This window comes from Triticum dicoccoides, chromosome 5A, assembly GCF_002162155.2.
Source record: "Triticum dicoccoides isolate Atlit2015 ecotype Zavitan chromosome 5A, WEW_v2.0, whole genome shotgun sequence".
NCBI lineage: Eukaryota > Viridiplantae > Streptophyta > Magnoliopsida > Poales > Poaceae > Triticum > Triticum dicoccoides.
The window spans coordinates 323,286,804-323,303,633 of record NC_041388.1 but is presented as its reverse complement, the minus strand read 5'-3'; the positions used below and the strand labels follow the sequence as shown (position 1 = coordinate 323,303,633).

General features: G+C 43.7%; 4 protein-coding genes across 4 annotated transcripts; 3 read left to right on the top strand and 1 right to left on the bottom strand.

The window, feature by feature from the left end:
• Window positions 1-471: 471 nt before the first annotated feature.
• On the top strand, window positions 472-1,492 carry LOC119301255 (probable NAD(P)H dehydrogenase subunit CRR3, chloroplastic). Its single transcript, XM_037578194.1, has 2 exons — window positions 472-869; window positions 1,220-1,492. The coding sequence occupies exons 1-2, from the start codon at window positions 536-538 to the stop codon at window positions 1,348-1,350; spliced, it is 465 nt and encodes a 154-aa protein (XP_037434091.1). The 5' UTR covers window positions 472-535; the 3' UTR covers window positions 1,351-1,492.
• Window positions 1,493-1,654: 162 nt separating this feature from the next.
• On the top strand, window positions 1,655-8,124 carry LOC119301257. The gene is made up of 2 exons (XM_037578196.1): window positions 1,655-4,284; window positions 4,418-8,124. Exon 2 carries the CDS (start codon window positions 7,729-7,731, stop codon window positions 7,834-7,836), a length of 108 nt encoding a protein of 35 aa, XP_037434093.1. The 5' UTR covers window positions 1,655-4,284; window positions 4,418-7,728; the 3' UTR covers window positions 7,837-8,124.
• Window positions 8,125-10,242: 2,118 nt separating this feature from the next.
• LOC119301256 lies at window positions 10,243-10,697 on the bottom strand. The gene has a single exon (XM_037578195.1). It carries the CDS (start codon window positions 10,596-10,598, stop codon window positions 10,476-10,478), a length of 123 nt encoding a protein of 40 aa, XP_037434092.1. The 5' UTR covers window positions 10,599-10,697; the 3' UTR covers window positions 10,243-10,475.
• Window positions 10,698-14,009: 3,312 nt separating this feature from the next.
• Window positions 14,010-14,391, top strand: LOC119299490 (the record flags this gene model as incomplete). The annotated part of the gene is made up of 1 exon (XM_037576709.1): window positions 14,010-14,391. A coding segment is annotated over one exon (150 nt), but the record flags the coding sequence as incomplete, so codon positions are not given.
• Window positions 14,392-16,830: the final 2,439 nt, after the last annotated feature.

The window sequence follows — 16,830 nt, the reverse complement described above, 5'->3', positions numbered from 1 at the left end:
AATATTTAAACGAATGTGACTAATTAAAGAAAGGATTATGGGTAAATCGGTGGAATAACTATTAGAAAGATTGTGGTCTTAATAAATTCTACATGAAGAATTTGAGGTAAAAAGATAGAATAATTAAAAGAAAGGATTTATAGGCCTTGATGTGTTGGGGCTACTAAATTAGAAAAGCAAGGATTTAATTCCTGAATAAAATGGATGAGGACTTCATGATAATTAATGAAAGGATCATACTTAAATGCCATTAAAACATGTATTTAAATGAAATCGATGGGACATTACGTCCCACAAAGAAAATATGGACACGACTAAATTGCAACGTATTTTTTTATGTTCATTTTGTAGAAGGACGATACTGCGTTGCAACATGTTTTTCATAATGAATCCGATACTGTGGGACATTATGCTTGTGCATATATGATCCCTTGTGTCTGTGTTAAATATAAAACCAACACAAGCTTTATCCGCCTGCGAAGTTCCTCTTCGCAGGAGCCCCACACGCTCTGGCAGTCACACACTCCGAAACCCCATGGCGTGCCACCTCGTCGCCGCCTGCGTCCCGCGTCTGGCCGTCGTGTCATCCTCCGCCTCCGGGGACCCCGTCCGCCGTATCCGGCGGCGCGCGCCGGGGTCGCGTCCCCAGAAGCCCTCCACGGCGGCTCCGCCCCAGCCGTCCGTCGCGGAGGTGCGGCGCGCTATCGGCGCCGCCGACGACCCGTCCGCCTCTGGGAGGGACAAACAGTCCGGTTTCATGGAGCTCCTCGCCTCCACGCCGATCGGGCAGCCGGAGAGCGACGCCGAGCGCCGAATCCGCGAGGCCGCCGAGTGGGTGGTCGACAACACCGAGTCGCGCGCACAGGAAGGTGATGCGCCACGCTGATTCCCCTTCGGTTCATCATCCTAATCAGCAATTACATTCAGTAGCTATTATGCGCTACATTTATACTGCAATTTATAACCACGATTTTTACCTCTTTTTTTATTATGAGAAAAGGCGAAATTTACTTTCTGATTCTGAATGATGGACCGCCTAAGGATTTTTGCATTGCTAGGAAGAACCTGATTGATTATGTACTAAATGATAAAGCGTGTAATCATTTTGAACAAGATTTGCGTCATCCCTCATAAGCAATCCTACCTATTTGCATCGTTCTGAACTAATAATTTATGATGTGAAATTTGGGCTGAAGTTCTCTACCGCTCTTCTCCGCAGGGCAAAAGTCTATCTTGGTGCTATGCATGAAGATCTTTCCTCTGTGGCTGTTCCTCATGCTTACCGCCCTTGGAGTTATAAAATTACCATTTGATATTCCCGGTCTGGATATGGATAATCTCCTAATGTAAAGTGTTAGATTGTTTCTTCTCCCAGCTTATGAGCCGCGGATACTTGAAAAGAAAAACAGTGATAGATATTGTTCACACTATTGAAGTTGCTTGTTTCGTAAGGTATGAATAAACTGTACGACTGCTTCTCTTCTTCGCCTTATTACAATTGGAAACTTGGAGTAACATGTGGGCACAGTGTATTTCTTTTCACTTGAAATGAGTAAAATTGATTTTCATAGTTGTGCTATTTATGAGATTAGCAGAACAATAGACTAAGTTTGTCTATGTTACATCCTGTGTGCTAGAACTGGGAAGTAGGTACATAAGGCACAGATGTGATCTCTGCACTTACTTATTTGGCTGACAGATGTTTACGCATTTTACATTTTGTGGACAGATGTGTACGCATTCCAGATTTTGTGAACACCTTACATAGTTGATTGACTACTTTTGGAATCATTTTCCGTGAATATTGTAGGCTTGTAGCTCTTTCAATTCAGGATAAACTTTTGGGTTGCCCAAAGTAGCTCTCAAGGTTTCAGTGTTGTGAATTTTGCATAATATAAGCACATTAGCATTGAGTGATGGCAATTACCAAGTGCTTTTTCCTAATAACCTATACGATGCATTCGTAATTGTGAGTGAACTTCGGCTTTGTTGCTGCTCTAATAAATACCTCATCACTAGGCAAAACCATAACACCTGGCACGTTGTTCTATCTCTTAGTCTCTGCACTGACGTAAATAATGTCTGTTGTATGCCTTTAGATCTTCCATACAAAAGCACCAGCTGAGTAAGAAAAACAAGTAAAAATAATGAACTGTTGAAGGGGAAGTCAACTCATAAAATATCCCCAAGAGCAGTGCACATAAGTAAATCCTATGTGGTTCTGTTCCTTGCCAAGGGGAGCTATATTCTGTTGTTCAAATGTCTCATGATCAAAGAACTCTACTGGGCAAGGTCGACAAACCAGAGAGCATTAATGAACGCGCTACACCGTTAGCATCGTCATTCACATAGCTTTTGATGGTTAGGCAGCTAGTCCTACCATGTATCTCTGATAGGCTAGGAAGCTACTTCTATCAGTATGTTCAAAATTGAACAACGCTGGATATTCCATAAGAACTTTTGTTGCTTTACTCTTGTATGTTGCTGATCTGTACATGCTGTTCATTAATGAAGATAGAGAGATAATTTTTCACATGCTTCACATCAGGTGGCAATTTCTTACTTTGTATGATATGTTTGATATAGCTTCCGTTGTAAGATTTCGTTTTTTGTTGTTGTTTTCTGTTCCTGGAACAAGGTTTAGCAACAACGGAACTTTAAATTATGACTGGTCGTATCTTCTAACTAAAAACGACAATATTGAAACTTTAAACTGTGACTGGTTGGGTATCTTCTAACTGAAAACAACCGGAAGACCTGATACAGTAATTTATTTGCTATTTCTTAGCTGTGAAATGGATGCCGCAGGGAGATGAAAAAAAAGGACTATAATGAAGCAAACCTCGCAGTTTGCTCTGACTGCACATGTAGGGATCCTTTCTTTTATAACATACATGATACAGTTATCCTTTAATTAGATGAAAAACCTAGACCTCCCTTACCACTGATGTATGTACAACATAAAAAATCCAATACAAAGTGTTAAGTTAAATAGACAGAAAGATAGCAATATTGCAATGTTTCATCAGTGGTAGAGTGGAGAAGAGGTTGACTTCACAATTTGCAAGTGCGCAACTGCACCTTGATGTCCCAGTTAGCTCTTAGTCTCTTTTTCTTAACACCTCCTGGACAAGATGGCTCTCCTGCAGGTTTATATCAGCCTAAAAAAACTCTAAATTTTGGCTGAAATGTTGCAAGACGGAAGACAAATGCTGGCTGGCGAACGCTTAGTTAGTCATGCCAACAAAGGAGCCTGTCCAGACAATCAGATGATACATCCAAGCTTGACACTCTTCCGCTGCTCTAACGAACCTTCCCTTTATTATCTTTCCAGACAACAGGAGATGATAGACTTAGAGTCAGTCATGCCAACAGAGGAGCCTCTCTGCTCCCATGCCTACAAGGCTAAGTACAAATTATTTTGGTTGTTAGAGTTTAAAGCAGATCATATGCTATAAAGGTTTGCTGATTGAGTCTGTGGAATTGGTTAGCATGTGAGGATCTGGAGTGCCTTTATAGAGACAGAAGAATGAGTTCACTCACATGCAAGTACGCAGCCAAGTTGAATAAGTTGAGTATATAATTTAGGAGACAGGCTTGTATTCTTTATATATATTCTTCTCTCTCCTGGAGTGCAATCATTTTGAGAGATGGAAATTGGCAATGGATTCTGAAACTTATAACATGGCTGAAGCAGCTGTGAGTTGAGCAATGCACCAGACCATGTGAGCATCCATGATCTCACCAGCTTTTTGTTCAGGCATTTTGGATTGGGGCTAGAGGTAGACTTGTTTAAGCTCCTGCTTTTCATAAAAAGCCTTATAATATCATGCAAGTTGCACTGTGCAGAATTATTTGGTAATTCAATTAGAGTTGCCATACAACACAAGAATTCATTTATATCAGACAAGGATGTTCTTGGATAGATAAATATAAGTGTTTGTACGTTGAGTACTTTTAAGATCTCTTGCCTTCAATCTGTCTGACGGGTTGGTAGGATCTTATGCATCTTTGGTTAGTTTTGAGCAACTTTAATTATTTTGTTCTTCTGTTGGTTATTTTGTAGAAGAGCAAATGAGTTAAAAGCCAGTTCTCTTTAAATATTGAAGAATCTGATCTTGTTTCCTTAGAACTTGCAGAGGAGGCATATTGTTCCCGACTTATCTATCCTCCGAGCAATTTTGTTAAGCTGCACACTTGAGAATATGCCAATTTATCCAGAATTGCTGACTGTGATATGTTCTCTTCATTTATGCATGCACTGGTCTTGTTCCACTTCAATTGGTTAGTGTTCTAGTGGTGCAACTTTCCTACTAATCCTTGTAGCCACAACTTTGCCGAGCTTTGACATTAAAGAATTTCAATAGCTAACTTCAGCTGTCTTGCTGGTTCTCGTTCTTTTTTGACTCTCATGCAGGCAACCCATGCAACTATGTACAGTTGTTGCCTAACTGATTGACAAACCGGTTCACCGAAACAATAGTAGGGCAAGAATGGAGAGCTATATGAAGAAGGGTTGATGAACTCTATGATCTTTTCACTGCTGTAGTAATGGGACCTGTCTGGTCTTGTCTAGCACTATTTCTGTACCGCAACAACTTATAATTTCCCGACCATACACATGGTTGTCTATTACCTTGAGAGACCATCATTTGAAATCTTCCTCTCTTTCACTAGATAAAATAAAATAACATAAATTTGAAGCCTTCCTCTGACGGGCCTTATATTCTCATTCATAGCTTGGGCACTGGATTCTTAATGGTGGATGCTGAGGAGAGAAATGTTGACATCATCTGCTAATGGCTATACTGAAGGCACAACTACACACCAAAAGTGAATTCTTCATATTGTGCGAGTTCACGTTGCCCGTTCGTGACTAGTTGCATGCCGGGATTTGTTTGTACACTTCCTCATGCTTTATCCGCCCCGAATAGGAGAAATATTGGTACAATGGAGGTTTATGAAGAGATGGTTCAATACCTGCATACCTCCATTGATATATGTGTTACTCGGTAAAAAATGTATTTTATCTGCATCTTTGTGTTGTTCTTTTGAATGCCCATATTTTTTTTTGAAAGGAACAAATTACCTTACCCAAAAACATATGCTGTATCATTTGAAAAGTATTTCTGTGTACCTCAAATTGTGAAAAAGGCACTGTCCGGTTTGTTGCAAAAGAATAGTCATTCGAAATTTAGGATAAATGGAGAATAATCTATATCTGATCACATCCAGAAAATTAGCTATAGTGGTAGTAATTTTATTTTCATTATCAAGTATCCAGTTTATTTAGGTGCACATTATCTAATATTCTAATGCATATGTTGATTCTACTCTTATATGGAAATGGAGGGCTAAGCTGGGCAAAAGACAGATTGACGAGTGTGTGTTCATTTTTGGCTCAGTTTTATCTGTTTATTCCCTATTCGATACCTTTTACTGAAAGTGATGATCTTTAAATAATGTTTCTTGTTGCTCACATGTGCATTTTGTTTTGCTCCCTAAGGTGTTTTTTAGGACTGTAAGTCTTTAAGTTCATCATTGTTAGTGAGAAAACAACAAAATGATTACTGCCTCAGTTGCCAGCCTAGCTCATTATTTATTACTGCTAATATTGTTATTAGCTAAGTCGTTGTCCCCTAATAAGGCCTATGTTCATTGCATCTGCAGATTTTGTTGTGATATTTCATGGTTCCCAACATAAGCATTGTGTTGTTGAGATATATGTTTTGAGTGTGGAATTTGTTTTTGTTGAGTTCATGAATTCTACATGTTATGCTAGGATTGGCTTTGTTGAAGTGTTGAAGCACTAAAAGTACTTGTTCCAAGGCAAGTAGTACTTTACTTTTCCCTAACTAGTTGCAGTTGACTTAGTTTAAGATTATTCTGCAGATTGTAAGCCTAAAAAATATTAAAATATAAATTTATGCAGCAAATAATGGAGGCACATAATTTGTTCATTCTCCACTAAGCACTTTAAATCTCTTGTTATATTGAGAAAATTGCAGACTACAAAAAGGCACCTTTTAAATTATTAAAAAGGAAGGCCAAGATCATACTGAGATCATCCTTCAGTTAGGAAGTTTCTTCGTGATACCCTCATCTTCGATCCTCAGTTTTGTTCTAATATTACGGCCTCAGTAGCATAACACAGGTTCAATGCATATGGAGATTTTCTTCTGATTTGATTCCATCATACATGATTAATGTTCAGCCCTGTAATAACTACTGCTTTCCCTTGCAACCTTTTTGTACTTAACGATGTCTTGTAGTGATTGCATGGATGATGTTTGCCTAGCTACAGCTGTCGAGTGAAGACGTATGTGAGATAGATAAGTGCATAGTCTAGGTGCATAGCCACACAGATGCATATATAACCCTAGCCATATCCTGTGCACACTAATCTGTTGCTAATGTCACAAGATGTGCACACTAGCCATATCCCCTGTGTCTCTTCCTCTCTTACAATGGGGACATGTAAACGATATTTGCGGTAGTTAACGAAAATAATTACCTTGATCTAGGGAACTTATTGCCAATATAGCTGCTGTTTGGGGGATAAGAAACACAGATAATTTATGGTCTTGTATCAAGGACCCTGTCATCTGACTAGAAGGCGATAGGGGAACTTGGTTAGTTCATATCAATATGCTAATTCTGTGAACAGGAAACTTTGACAAAGGTTACTATCTAGTTTTCATGGCACTACAAAAGAAATATACTTTTATGTTGCATTCAAAATTATTCAGTTTTTAAGATGGATCAACAAAACAACCTGATGTTTGAGTAAAATGATCTGAAGTACGTGGAGCACTCATATACTTGACTCCCCACTCAAACAATTTTCTGAGTCCAAGAATTACGATGTGTTCATATCCTACTGCTGTCCTATGCTGCCGACTTGATTGCTGTCACCAGGATGTGTATCAAACATAGCTGTAATGACTAATGGAAGTACCACATTGGACATAGCTCCATCCCACTGCATGGAAAGTGAAATCAGACAAGTCTCCTAGAAGTCCAAACTTTAAGCCTATTGTAGAGCATTTCATAAATGCACTACTACCAGGCGTTATCATCTGTCAACAATAATTTGAATTAGTCAGGACTGAGAACTCCATGCCAGTGCACGGAAAGTGGAATCAGACAAGTTTCATAGAAGTCTGAGTTTTACCCCTAGCTTCGTCGTTTGTGTAGAGCATTTCCTAATTGCCGAATCACCAGGTTTTAACACCTGTTAGCGGTAAGCTTAATCAGTTCTACTCTATGCATCAAGGTGACCTTCCTGGAAGTTTCCCTCCAAGCATTGGTAGGATATCTTTTGGAGTTCCTTTCTTGGAGTCACTAAACAACCTTTCATCTGCCTTTGTTGCATGGATGGATGGATGACCACTTGATCTTGTCTGTTTTTACCACTGTAATTCTCTGGGGTGGTCATGGCCATTGCATACTTTAAGCCTTTTGCTAGCTCCTAAGCTCCAAGCAAGTAGAATAATGAGTAGGATAAGTTTAGGGTCAGAAGTGTGCCTCCTAGTGCGTAAACAAACTGCCTGCATGTGGGGGGTATGATGTCCTTTTGATATGGCATATCATCCCTTGTGTGCCTCTATATAAAGGCCCCCCCACTCAACATCCCTCTCATCTCATACCACACCAGCCACTAGTCTACAAGCTGTCTGCCTAGCTGCACTCCTCTCTTTGCCTTGCACCAAGCTTCCTGAGCATACCATGAAGATTGGAGGCCAAGGGAAGCTCAACAGGGCTTTCAGAGAGAAGAGGGCTAGGTTCTACATCTTCCGCCGCTGCGTCGTCATGTTGCTCCGATGGAGCGACTGATGGGTCTCCATGGCGGCTCTTGTTTTTTCCTTCCATTCTAGGATTTTCTTTTTTGGCACAGCCATTTTTTCAGGGTTAGAGTAGTTTAGGTGTAGTTGCTCTGTATAGGCTAGACTTCATTGTTTGAGGTCCTTTTTTCTCTCCATGGTTGCCTGCTGTCACAGGCAAAGGGGGAGAGATCCAACTCAGTAGTCTGAGACTGTCATCTTCTTGTACGACTGGAGAAAGATTGATGTGAAGATCATTTCTTACCTGTGCTTCAACTTGATGTTATACTGTTGATGATAATTATCAATTGGCAAGTTGATGACAACCTGAGATTGATAACTCTTTACCGCTTCCTCTTAATGAATAGTAGCAGCTCTCCTGCTATCTTTCAAAAAAGATAATTATCAATTGGCAAGTTGATGACAATCTGAGATTGGAACAATTGTACTTCCGCGAGCGAGCTATACCTTTTTTTAACGGTTTGAAGTGATCCGTATCTGATGCTTTGTGCTTTTGATGGAAAGTTGGAATCAGTCTGTGTGGCCACACTTTTTTGCGGTCGTATCTCCATGCAATTGCACCTTTTCCCTGGTCCTTTGAGAGGTGACTAACCTGTTGTTGTTCTCTTGATATGCTGCTGTCTATGCCATTGTTGTTCTCTTGATATGATGATGCTGCTCTTTCAGGAACTCAACCGTTTCATGTGAAACCATTGCAACTCCAACATGCCCTAAGCTTGGTGCATATCTCACGAATAATGGAATTGCCATAGAGGAGAACTGAGATATTGTGCATACAGTCCTTCTGAGAAAGACAACTAGTAGCTGGTACACCACTCCAGCAAGGGTCAGGAATCCACTACGGAAGCTCAATCAGAGTACCTGAAATCTTGACTGTTGTACTGGACCATGACATGCATGAGTTAATGTCAATGGGGAAACCTCGACTGAACCATGCATGGCACTGCAACATCTGTGTTATGCATTGCTCAGTGCTTCAGGCGCTGGTGCTTCCTTTCTCAACAATTACCATCAATCATATGTTTTCTGGACCGCAAAATGCTGATAATGTTGGCACCCAATACTAGCCTGTGCTCACTTTTGGCCTTGAAAGAAATGAGGCTGTCTGGTCCCTGCCCTGGCCACAACTCACGGGATGTACGTAGTGCTGCATGTGCCTGCTGCCTTGGTACGTACGTGCGTGGGGCGCACATGCGCGCGTGCACGCGCGCACGACTGCTCGTGCGTTTGTCTCTTTGCCCAGCTGTTTGCTTCTGCCTGGCCAGGCCCTGCGCTGCTGTGGTTCTGCATCCTGTGTGCCGCTTTGTTTTTCTTCTCCCATCTCCATTCCTTGAGACATGCAGCAGGAGCTCCTCCCACAAGACATGGCCCCCGTGTTTCCGGTGAGTTTCTTGTTTTCTCTACACTACACATCTTTGACTGCAGCTGCTGCTTAACTAGCGACTTTGTCCTTTCTGCCGATGATTGATTCATAATACTCCTACGATATTATACCGTCTGATGGGTGCTTAGGCTCTAAACTAGCTGATCTATGCCGCCTACGTGTGCAAAAGTTAATTCAGCTAGCTATGATGCGTACGATGCAGCACACTACAGTACAGTACAAAAGGACAATCAAGGACTGCTCATAGACTCCATTATTTGCTGCTTAAGACACTATGAAGCTATTTTCTTATGCACTTCAACTCATCATTGATCTGGACAAAATTTCTCGCAACCAATAAGCAGTATATATATATATATATATATATATATATATATATATATATATATATATACATTTAGTGCATTTGTGGACTTCCCGTTCATTCCCTAGCTGTACGTGCACCCTAGTGCTTTATTCTTGGTGTATCAAAGTTGTGAGGCTTTTTTTCTATCATCGTTCTTTCTTAAGAGGGCAGGCCTGGCGCAGTGGTGAAGTCCTCCCCACTTGTGCCAAGAGGTCCTGGGTTCGAACCAGCCTCTCTGCATTGCACTTTGCAGGGGTAAGACTAGGTTCCTATAATCCCTCCCCAGACCCCACCTTGTGTGGGAGCTTCTATGCACTGGGTCTGTCCTTATCGTTCTTTCTTAAAAATCGAGGTGAAGTTTTATCCCCACCCCACACACAGACACATGGTTATTTCTATGAAATATTGCGAGCTCCCGAATATAGCGAGACATGCATATCAGGATTAAAAGTTTATCGACAGCTCAAGTTGTATGACCTCCACAACGAAAGAAGATATAATATGTATTCATTTCATAGTAGAAGGACAAGAGTCCATGTTCGGCTTTGATTCTTTCACTGGATCATCTCTATCAGACCATGCATGGGTACAGTACACAACATGTCCAAAAAGATACAACAGCCGCATATCCCACTGCCTAAGGGGTGGCAGATGGGAAAACAGGTGGAGAAAAAAATGGAAAAATAAATACTAATAACTCATGGTAAAGAAACAACTGATAGAATGTCTAGTCTACCAAGCTTTCTTGAGAGCAATATGCCATGAGCATGCATGGGAGTTCCTTCCTAGCTTCTACTTCTACTCCTAACTAACTGATGATACTTCCCTATCTAAGTGTGACTTCTCCATGCATGGACCCTTTGACTTGATGGGTTCCATGGAGGAGAATGCAGCTTGAAGCTCAGTCATGCCAGCAAAGGAGCATGACGATGCACCTACGGATGATGTAGAGCCTGGCTCTGTTCTCTTTCAGAGCTCTGCTCACCCTCCCCCCTTGCTTGCCTTGGCTCCTCACACTCCCCATTTTGCTTGATGAACTGAAGAGATGTGATGAAAGCAGGAGAGCTTGCTCTCTGTGTGATCTGATCCCTGGTTGGAGCTTGCTGTGGCGTGGAACTGGGAAGGCCGGGGGCTGGGCTTTTATAGAGGAGGCGAGCATGCCGTGCCCTTCCTCCCATGCAACCGCGCTAATTCTTCATTTCCTCTTTTTATTTAATCTTAGGGGACAAATCTCTGCATCTGAATGTGGGTTATTGTTCCTGTCGCCGACAAAAAGCTTGATCTTATTGACGGATATGATCGTTTCGGATAACAGACAGCTCATCCTGCCGCATACGTGTTGAAATCTGCAGATTCAGTAGCGGTTCGGTATGGCTCCGATGAAGGTTCTTGGTATCTGGCACTACTGCTTGCGGCTGGTATCGTAGTTTATTCCCTTCTCTTTTTTTTTGCTTATCTATCTTGGTACTTGGATATCTCACACCACTGTAATTTGTCTGTTTGAACTTCCTTGGGAGAACACTAGCGATCTTCTTGCATTGCCAAGATCTTCTCGGGCTTGATTAATTAACAGTACTACGTGGTAGCAGAGTACTGTAGTACATCCTCTTGTCGGTAGATTGTGCCGGTAAAGGGTTGGAAAGAGTTTATGGAGATCGTATTCAAGTATCTTGGAGATTTCCTCGTGCCGCCTCGATTCGTTCGGAAGCTGCTAGGAAGCAGGATGGAATGAGTACTCGGATCATCCGTGCAGTCGGCATATCTTTTGACTGAAAAGCAATTCTGAGTGTACTTATTCCGTATGATTAGAAAAAAAACAGCCCTATGTCTATGTGTGTGTGTGTGCGCGCACTTTGGTTGAGGTGCTTGTCTTATATTGGACATTGTAGCCGTTTGATGCTGCGTCCTCTACTGCATTTCAATGTATTTTGCCTAGTTTCCAGTCAAACACAGGGCACTTTCTTGTGCAGGGGTTGTCTGCTGCCCCTGTGTGCCACTTTCTAGGGTTCTCCCCATGTTGATTTCTGAGCCTCTCTGTTAATATCCTATGGTGATACAGTGGTATTTTCTGCATCATCTGTTACGTGTTATGAGTTAACTGTTGGTAAAACGGAAGTTTCGTATGTGCACTGAGACATATGCTTGTATTAACTTATCCCGGTTTATGATTGATCATTTTTGGTACATGCGACATTTGTTGACACAGTGTTGAATCTTCTGCATGAGTGTCATTCAAGCATGTGACAAATGATGTCTCAATGCTGGTCATGAAGCACACAAACACTGTCTCATGTTAGCCAGCATTATTTTGGTCATGGTCAGTGAGTTGAATCTTGATATCATGAGCATCTTTAGTTCTTCTGCTCTCACCTTTGTCTGATCATTTGGTAGTGAGATTAATATAATTATCAATACAGAACATGATGATGACTAACTTATTTCTCTAATAATATATAGAATCTGCATCTCAAGGAAAGAAAAAGCGAGCACATCTGTATTTGCAGGTATGAGCAAATATGATTCCATCAGTTTATTTTTTAGCATTTTTTCTTGAGAAAACGCAAAAGCCTTGCGTTTCGATACATTGGTAGAAAAAGAAGAATTGTACAAGCCCTAAGAAGGGCAACACCCGGTGATTACAACACGACACCTCTAGTCACTAGACACTGCCACCGCCGGAAGCAAAGCCGGCAGACCTCTCACACCTGCCGTTGCCCATTGCCTGGCTTCCCTCTTGAACGTGTCGAGGAGACGGGCTAAGCTGAGCTGAGTTGTTGAAGATGGTCGCGTTACGGTGCTTCCAGATGCATCAGGCCACCAACGTTATGACCGGGGCGGTGCCTTTCTGGACCGGGGTGGGGACGGAGCTGCAACTTCGTTGCCACCATCCCACGAAGTCCTTGAGGGGGCTCAAGACTTACAGTTGAGCTTCAAGAGCTCGAACTTACCGTTCCCTGAATTGATTCTTATTGTTTGTTCTCTTTCTCCATGATGGTTTAGGGCAAACCACTGCGTATGAATGTTAGTGGTCTGCGCAAAGTGTCTTCTTGATCGCGGTTACCATTGGTCATTGCCTGGTAGTTGATTAGTTTCCTAATGCCTAGTACCCTATTGTTTAGTATAGTGAGTGTTCAATTTATCAGCTTGCCCCCTCCGCAGTGGCCTATTCGAGAGTAGTTGCATGGCTAGTGTAGGAGCCTCGATTGTGTCGCTTCAACAAGTTCAAAGGGCTACATATTTGGGTTCTGTCTTATTGCATCAAGTTACTTTAGCCGCCCCCATGATTGTGTCATTAGTGGCGCCTCGTGTCAACCCAAGCCCTGTTTGTTTGTCATGGAATGAGATCGGGAATAATATGCAAATTCAAGCTCCCATCAATATTGTGACAAGAGCAAATTTTCACTTGCATTTATTTGTTGATTCATATTTACTACCTCCGTTTGGAAATAACTGACGTATTCAAATTTGTGAACTAAAACTAAAACCACGTCTGTTATTTCCGAACGGAGGCAGTACCATTTTCAGCCACCAGATTGGCAGGCGTGTTCCCAGAATTCCTTTGGCTTTGTGCTAATATATGTATTCTTGTTAAGTTGTCGGAATACTCCGACCTGTCCTTTCATCCCCATAAAGGATAATATACATACTCTGTGCCAGTCTAGTCTAGTGTGAGGAAACCCTGGCATTATCCTGAGAGACAGAGAGAGAACTAGCCAGCATGGATCTGATTAGTGCTGTTGTATCCAGCACGAACAATGCACATGACAAAGCTGCAGGTAGGGAGATGAAAGAAAAAACTCCCGCCCGCGGTTTTTCAGATGTCTGTGGATCTGATTAGTCCCTTCACTGGCTTTCAGATGCCCTAACATGCGGCAGTGTGCCGGCGCCCTTTTAGCAGTTTTAAGGGCTAAGCGGCAGCCCCAGACTGCCGTTTTTCTGGTAAGCTTGACTGCTTGAGGACCATGAATGGCCTTTCTTGGAGCCATTAAACAACCAACCCACGGTTGCCTTTCTTGCTTGCAGGGCATGTATGGCCACTTGATCCTGTCCGCGGCGCGGCGCGGTGCGGTGCGGCGCATGGTCCTCAATCATGCCCCCTGACCCTGAGCACTGTGTTATCAAGGGTCCATCTATGCATGATCACACTAGTGAAGTAAGTATTCTTCTCCCCTCTTAGCCCTTAACATAATAATAAGCTAGTAATACAATAGTAGGAGCATGCATTTGGACTCACAAGTGTCCCTTCTAAGGCTCAAAAGTGTTGACTGCATGTGGGCTGGTAGGGTGGGGTGGGGTGGGGGATGGGGGGCTGTCCTGAGATACTGCAGCACATATCCTTGCCCCTTCTATATAAACCAAGATTTGCACCACCGCATCCCATCATACATACCAGCATCATCTCAAGAGGAGGGCCCTGACCTGACCCTGAACCTAAACCTCTCGCATTGCTCCCGGTCTGGTGGATGCCATGGAGCAGGGGAAGAAGAAGCATATGGGCAAGCTGCAGAAGGTCCTGAGGGAGCAGAAGGCCCGGCTCTACATCATCCGCCACTGCGTCGTCATGCTTCTCTGCTGGAGTGACTGATCTGGGCTCATCAGAGGCACAGCCACAATGTTCCTTCCCTTCATTAATTCTCTCCTGCTTTCCTCCCCATGTTTTTTTCACATTGGCCTTTACCCTATGATGAAGGTTCTCTGTTTTTCTTGCCTCCTTGCAATGGCAAGGGTGAATGATGTTGTAAAGTTGGAGGGTGTTAATACGGACTAACAGTGTGCTTTTTCCTCTCGAACTCGATCTTTGCGGCTGCTTGAGCTTCACAAAGGCCTCGAGTTCAGAACATGATACTTGCAAAAATAGTATGTTCATGTGGGAGCAATCTGTTTGCATTTCTGGCCTCTGAGTAGTATCCTTGATATAGTAAGCAGGCATGGACGCATGGTGCTCTGCCTTGGTTTAATAAAATAAAACACATCCTCTCTAGGGAAAGGTAGTGCATGTGCAGGGCTGCAAGAGGGGCTGAAAGGTTAGGTTCCTTTTGATTAAACTACATAAAATTACGTTCTAAACTGAAAAAAAAAAGAAACACCCCAGCCAAAGTTTCACATTGTCGGTGCCGTATAAAAGAGTGCTGTAAGTTTTGTTCATCAGCTAGACGTGGTACACCAATGGAGTTACTAGAAAGTTAGAGCTTTGGGGACAAACTTTGGAATCGAAAGGTTTTAAGCTTAGTAGAATGGAAACTGAGTATATGAGGTGCGGTTTCAGTATTACTAGGCACGAGGAGAAGGAGGAGGTGGTTAGCCTTGATGGGCAGGTGGTACCTCAAAAGGACACCTTCTGGTATTTGGGGTCAATGCTGCAGAAGGATGGTGATATCGATGAAGATGTAAACCATCGAATACAAGTCGGTTGGATGAAATGGCGCCAAGCTTCTGGCATTCTATGTGACAAGAGAGTGCCACAAAAGCTTAAAAGCAGGTTCTATAGGATGGCAATTCGACCCGCAATCCTGTATGGCGATGCGTGTTGGCCAACTAAAGGCGACATGTCCAACAGTTAGGTGTAGCGGAGATGCGCATGTTGAGATGGATGTGTGGCCACACAAGGAATGATCGGGTCTAGAATGATGATATATGTGGTAGAGTTGGGTAGCACCGACTGAAGAGAAGCATGTGGGTAGCACCCACTGAAGAGAAGCATGTCCAACATCGTCTGAGATGGTTTGGACATATACAATGCATGCCTCTAGAAGCTCTACCACATATATAGCGAATGGTTAAAGTGTGCTGATAATGTTAAGAGAGGTCGGCGTAGATCAAACTTCGCATGGGAGGAGTCCGTAAAGAGAGATTTGAAGGATTGGAATATCACCAAAGAACTAGCCATGGACAGGGGTGCGTGGCGGTTAGCTATCCACCTGCCAGAACCATGAGTTGGCTTCGAGATCTTATGGGTTTCAGCTCTAACTTACCCCTACTTGTTTGGGACTAAAGTCTTTGTTGTTGTTTGTCGTTGTTGTAGGGAGATGTGGTACGTGCACCAAGTATTGTAAAACATAATATGTTGGGAACTTGCTCGACACCCTAAACGGGGTGTGGCTCTTTCATTATATAGAGGTACCAAGAGGTACAATACAATGTTACAATATTAATACACAGACTGCGTATATATACAGTCTAACACCCTCCCTCAATCTTAACTGTGGCTTGAAGTACAAAGCAAGTTAGTGGAAGAGGCTTCGTGAAGATGTCAGCAAGTTGATCCTTTGACGGAATGAACTTGATACAAAGTAGCTTCTGTGCAACATGTTCCCAAACAAAATGATAGTCAACCTCAATGTGCTTCGTCCTAGTGTGAAACACTGGATTAGATGAAAGATATGTAGCACCAATGTTATCACACCACAGAACCGGAGGATGAGCTGCTATCATTGACACATTAAGTTAATTACAAGTTAAAAAGCTAATTAAGCAATATTTCTTAGGTTAATTAATCCGTTAATTTATTAGTTAAACTAATTAATTAATTATTTTTAAATAACCAGGGGGCCGGGCCCCACTGGTCAGCGGGCCAAAGGCCAAACTGGGCGGGGTGCTCAGCGGGTGCGGGCATGGGGTTGCCGGTCAGAGGCCGAGGCCGGGCGCGGCCGTGGAAAGGCCGGCCGGCCGGAGCTGCGCCCTGCAGCGGCGAGCCGAGGCAGAGGCCGATCGCGGGAGGGCGGCGCGTGTGCGCAAGGACGCAGCGAGCAGCGCGCGATGGGGGGGGAGGGTTGAGCGGGAGGCGCGACACGGGCCGGCGAGGCGGGCGCGACGAGCGTCGTGCGAGGCTGGCGCAATAGTAGCGGGCAGCACAGGCGCGTGTGTGCGGCAGGGGGTAAGGGAAGGACGAGGCCGACGGCCTCACCATCGTTGTAGATGAACGGGGGCGACGTGGCTCGATGAAGCTGCGCGAGGAGGGGACGAGGACGCGGTTGGCAGCGTCATGGCTCCAGCGAGGGGGACTCCGAGCGGCGGTGGCCTCGGGGCCGAGTCCCAGTTCCAGATCAACGACGGCGCGCGAACGGGCATCGGGGGCGAGGTGAGGCGATGGCGATGAGGTGACGGGGAGTGGCGTCGAGGCTCAGGGCGCCGCGGGGTCGAGCCCCCGATTTAGCTCGGGTCGAGGGGGCGGGCGCCTGTGCGGCAGGCGACGGAGAGGCGGGCGTTTAGCGTCGGGGCGTCGGAGAGGGTGCGGTGTCGGGGCGAGCGGCGCGGTC

Excerpts from the sequence above, each read along its gene's own strand:
- LOC119301257 (XM_037578196.1), top strand. The coding sequence starts at position 7,729 with ATGAAGATTGGAGGCCAAGGGAAGCTCAACAGGGCTTTCAGAGAGAAG.
- LOC119301255 (XM_037578194.1), top strand. The coding sequence starts at position 536 with ATGGCGTGCCACCTCGTCGCCGCCTGCGTCCCGCGTCTGGCCGTCGTG. Across the intron at positions 870-1,219 it reads CGAGTCGCGCGCACAGGAAG|GGCAAAAGTCTATCTTGGTG; the intron begins GTGATGCGCCAC and ends TCTTCTCCGCAG.
- LOC119301256 (XM_037578195.1), bottom strand. The coding sequence starts at position 10,598 with ATGGGGAGTGTGAGGAGCCAAGGCAAGCAAGGGGGGAGGGTGAGCAGA.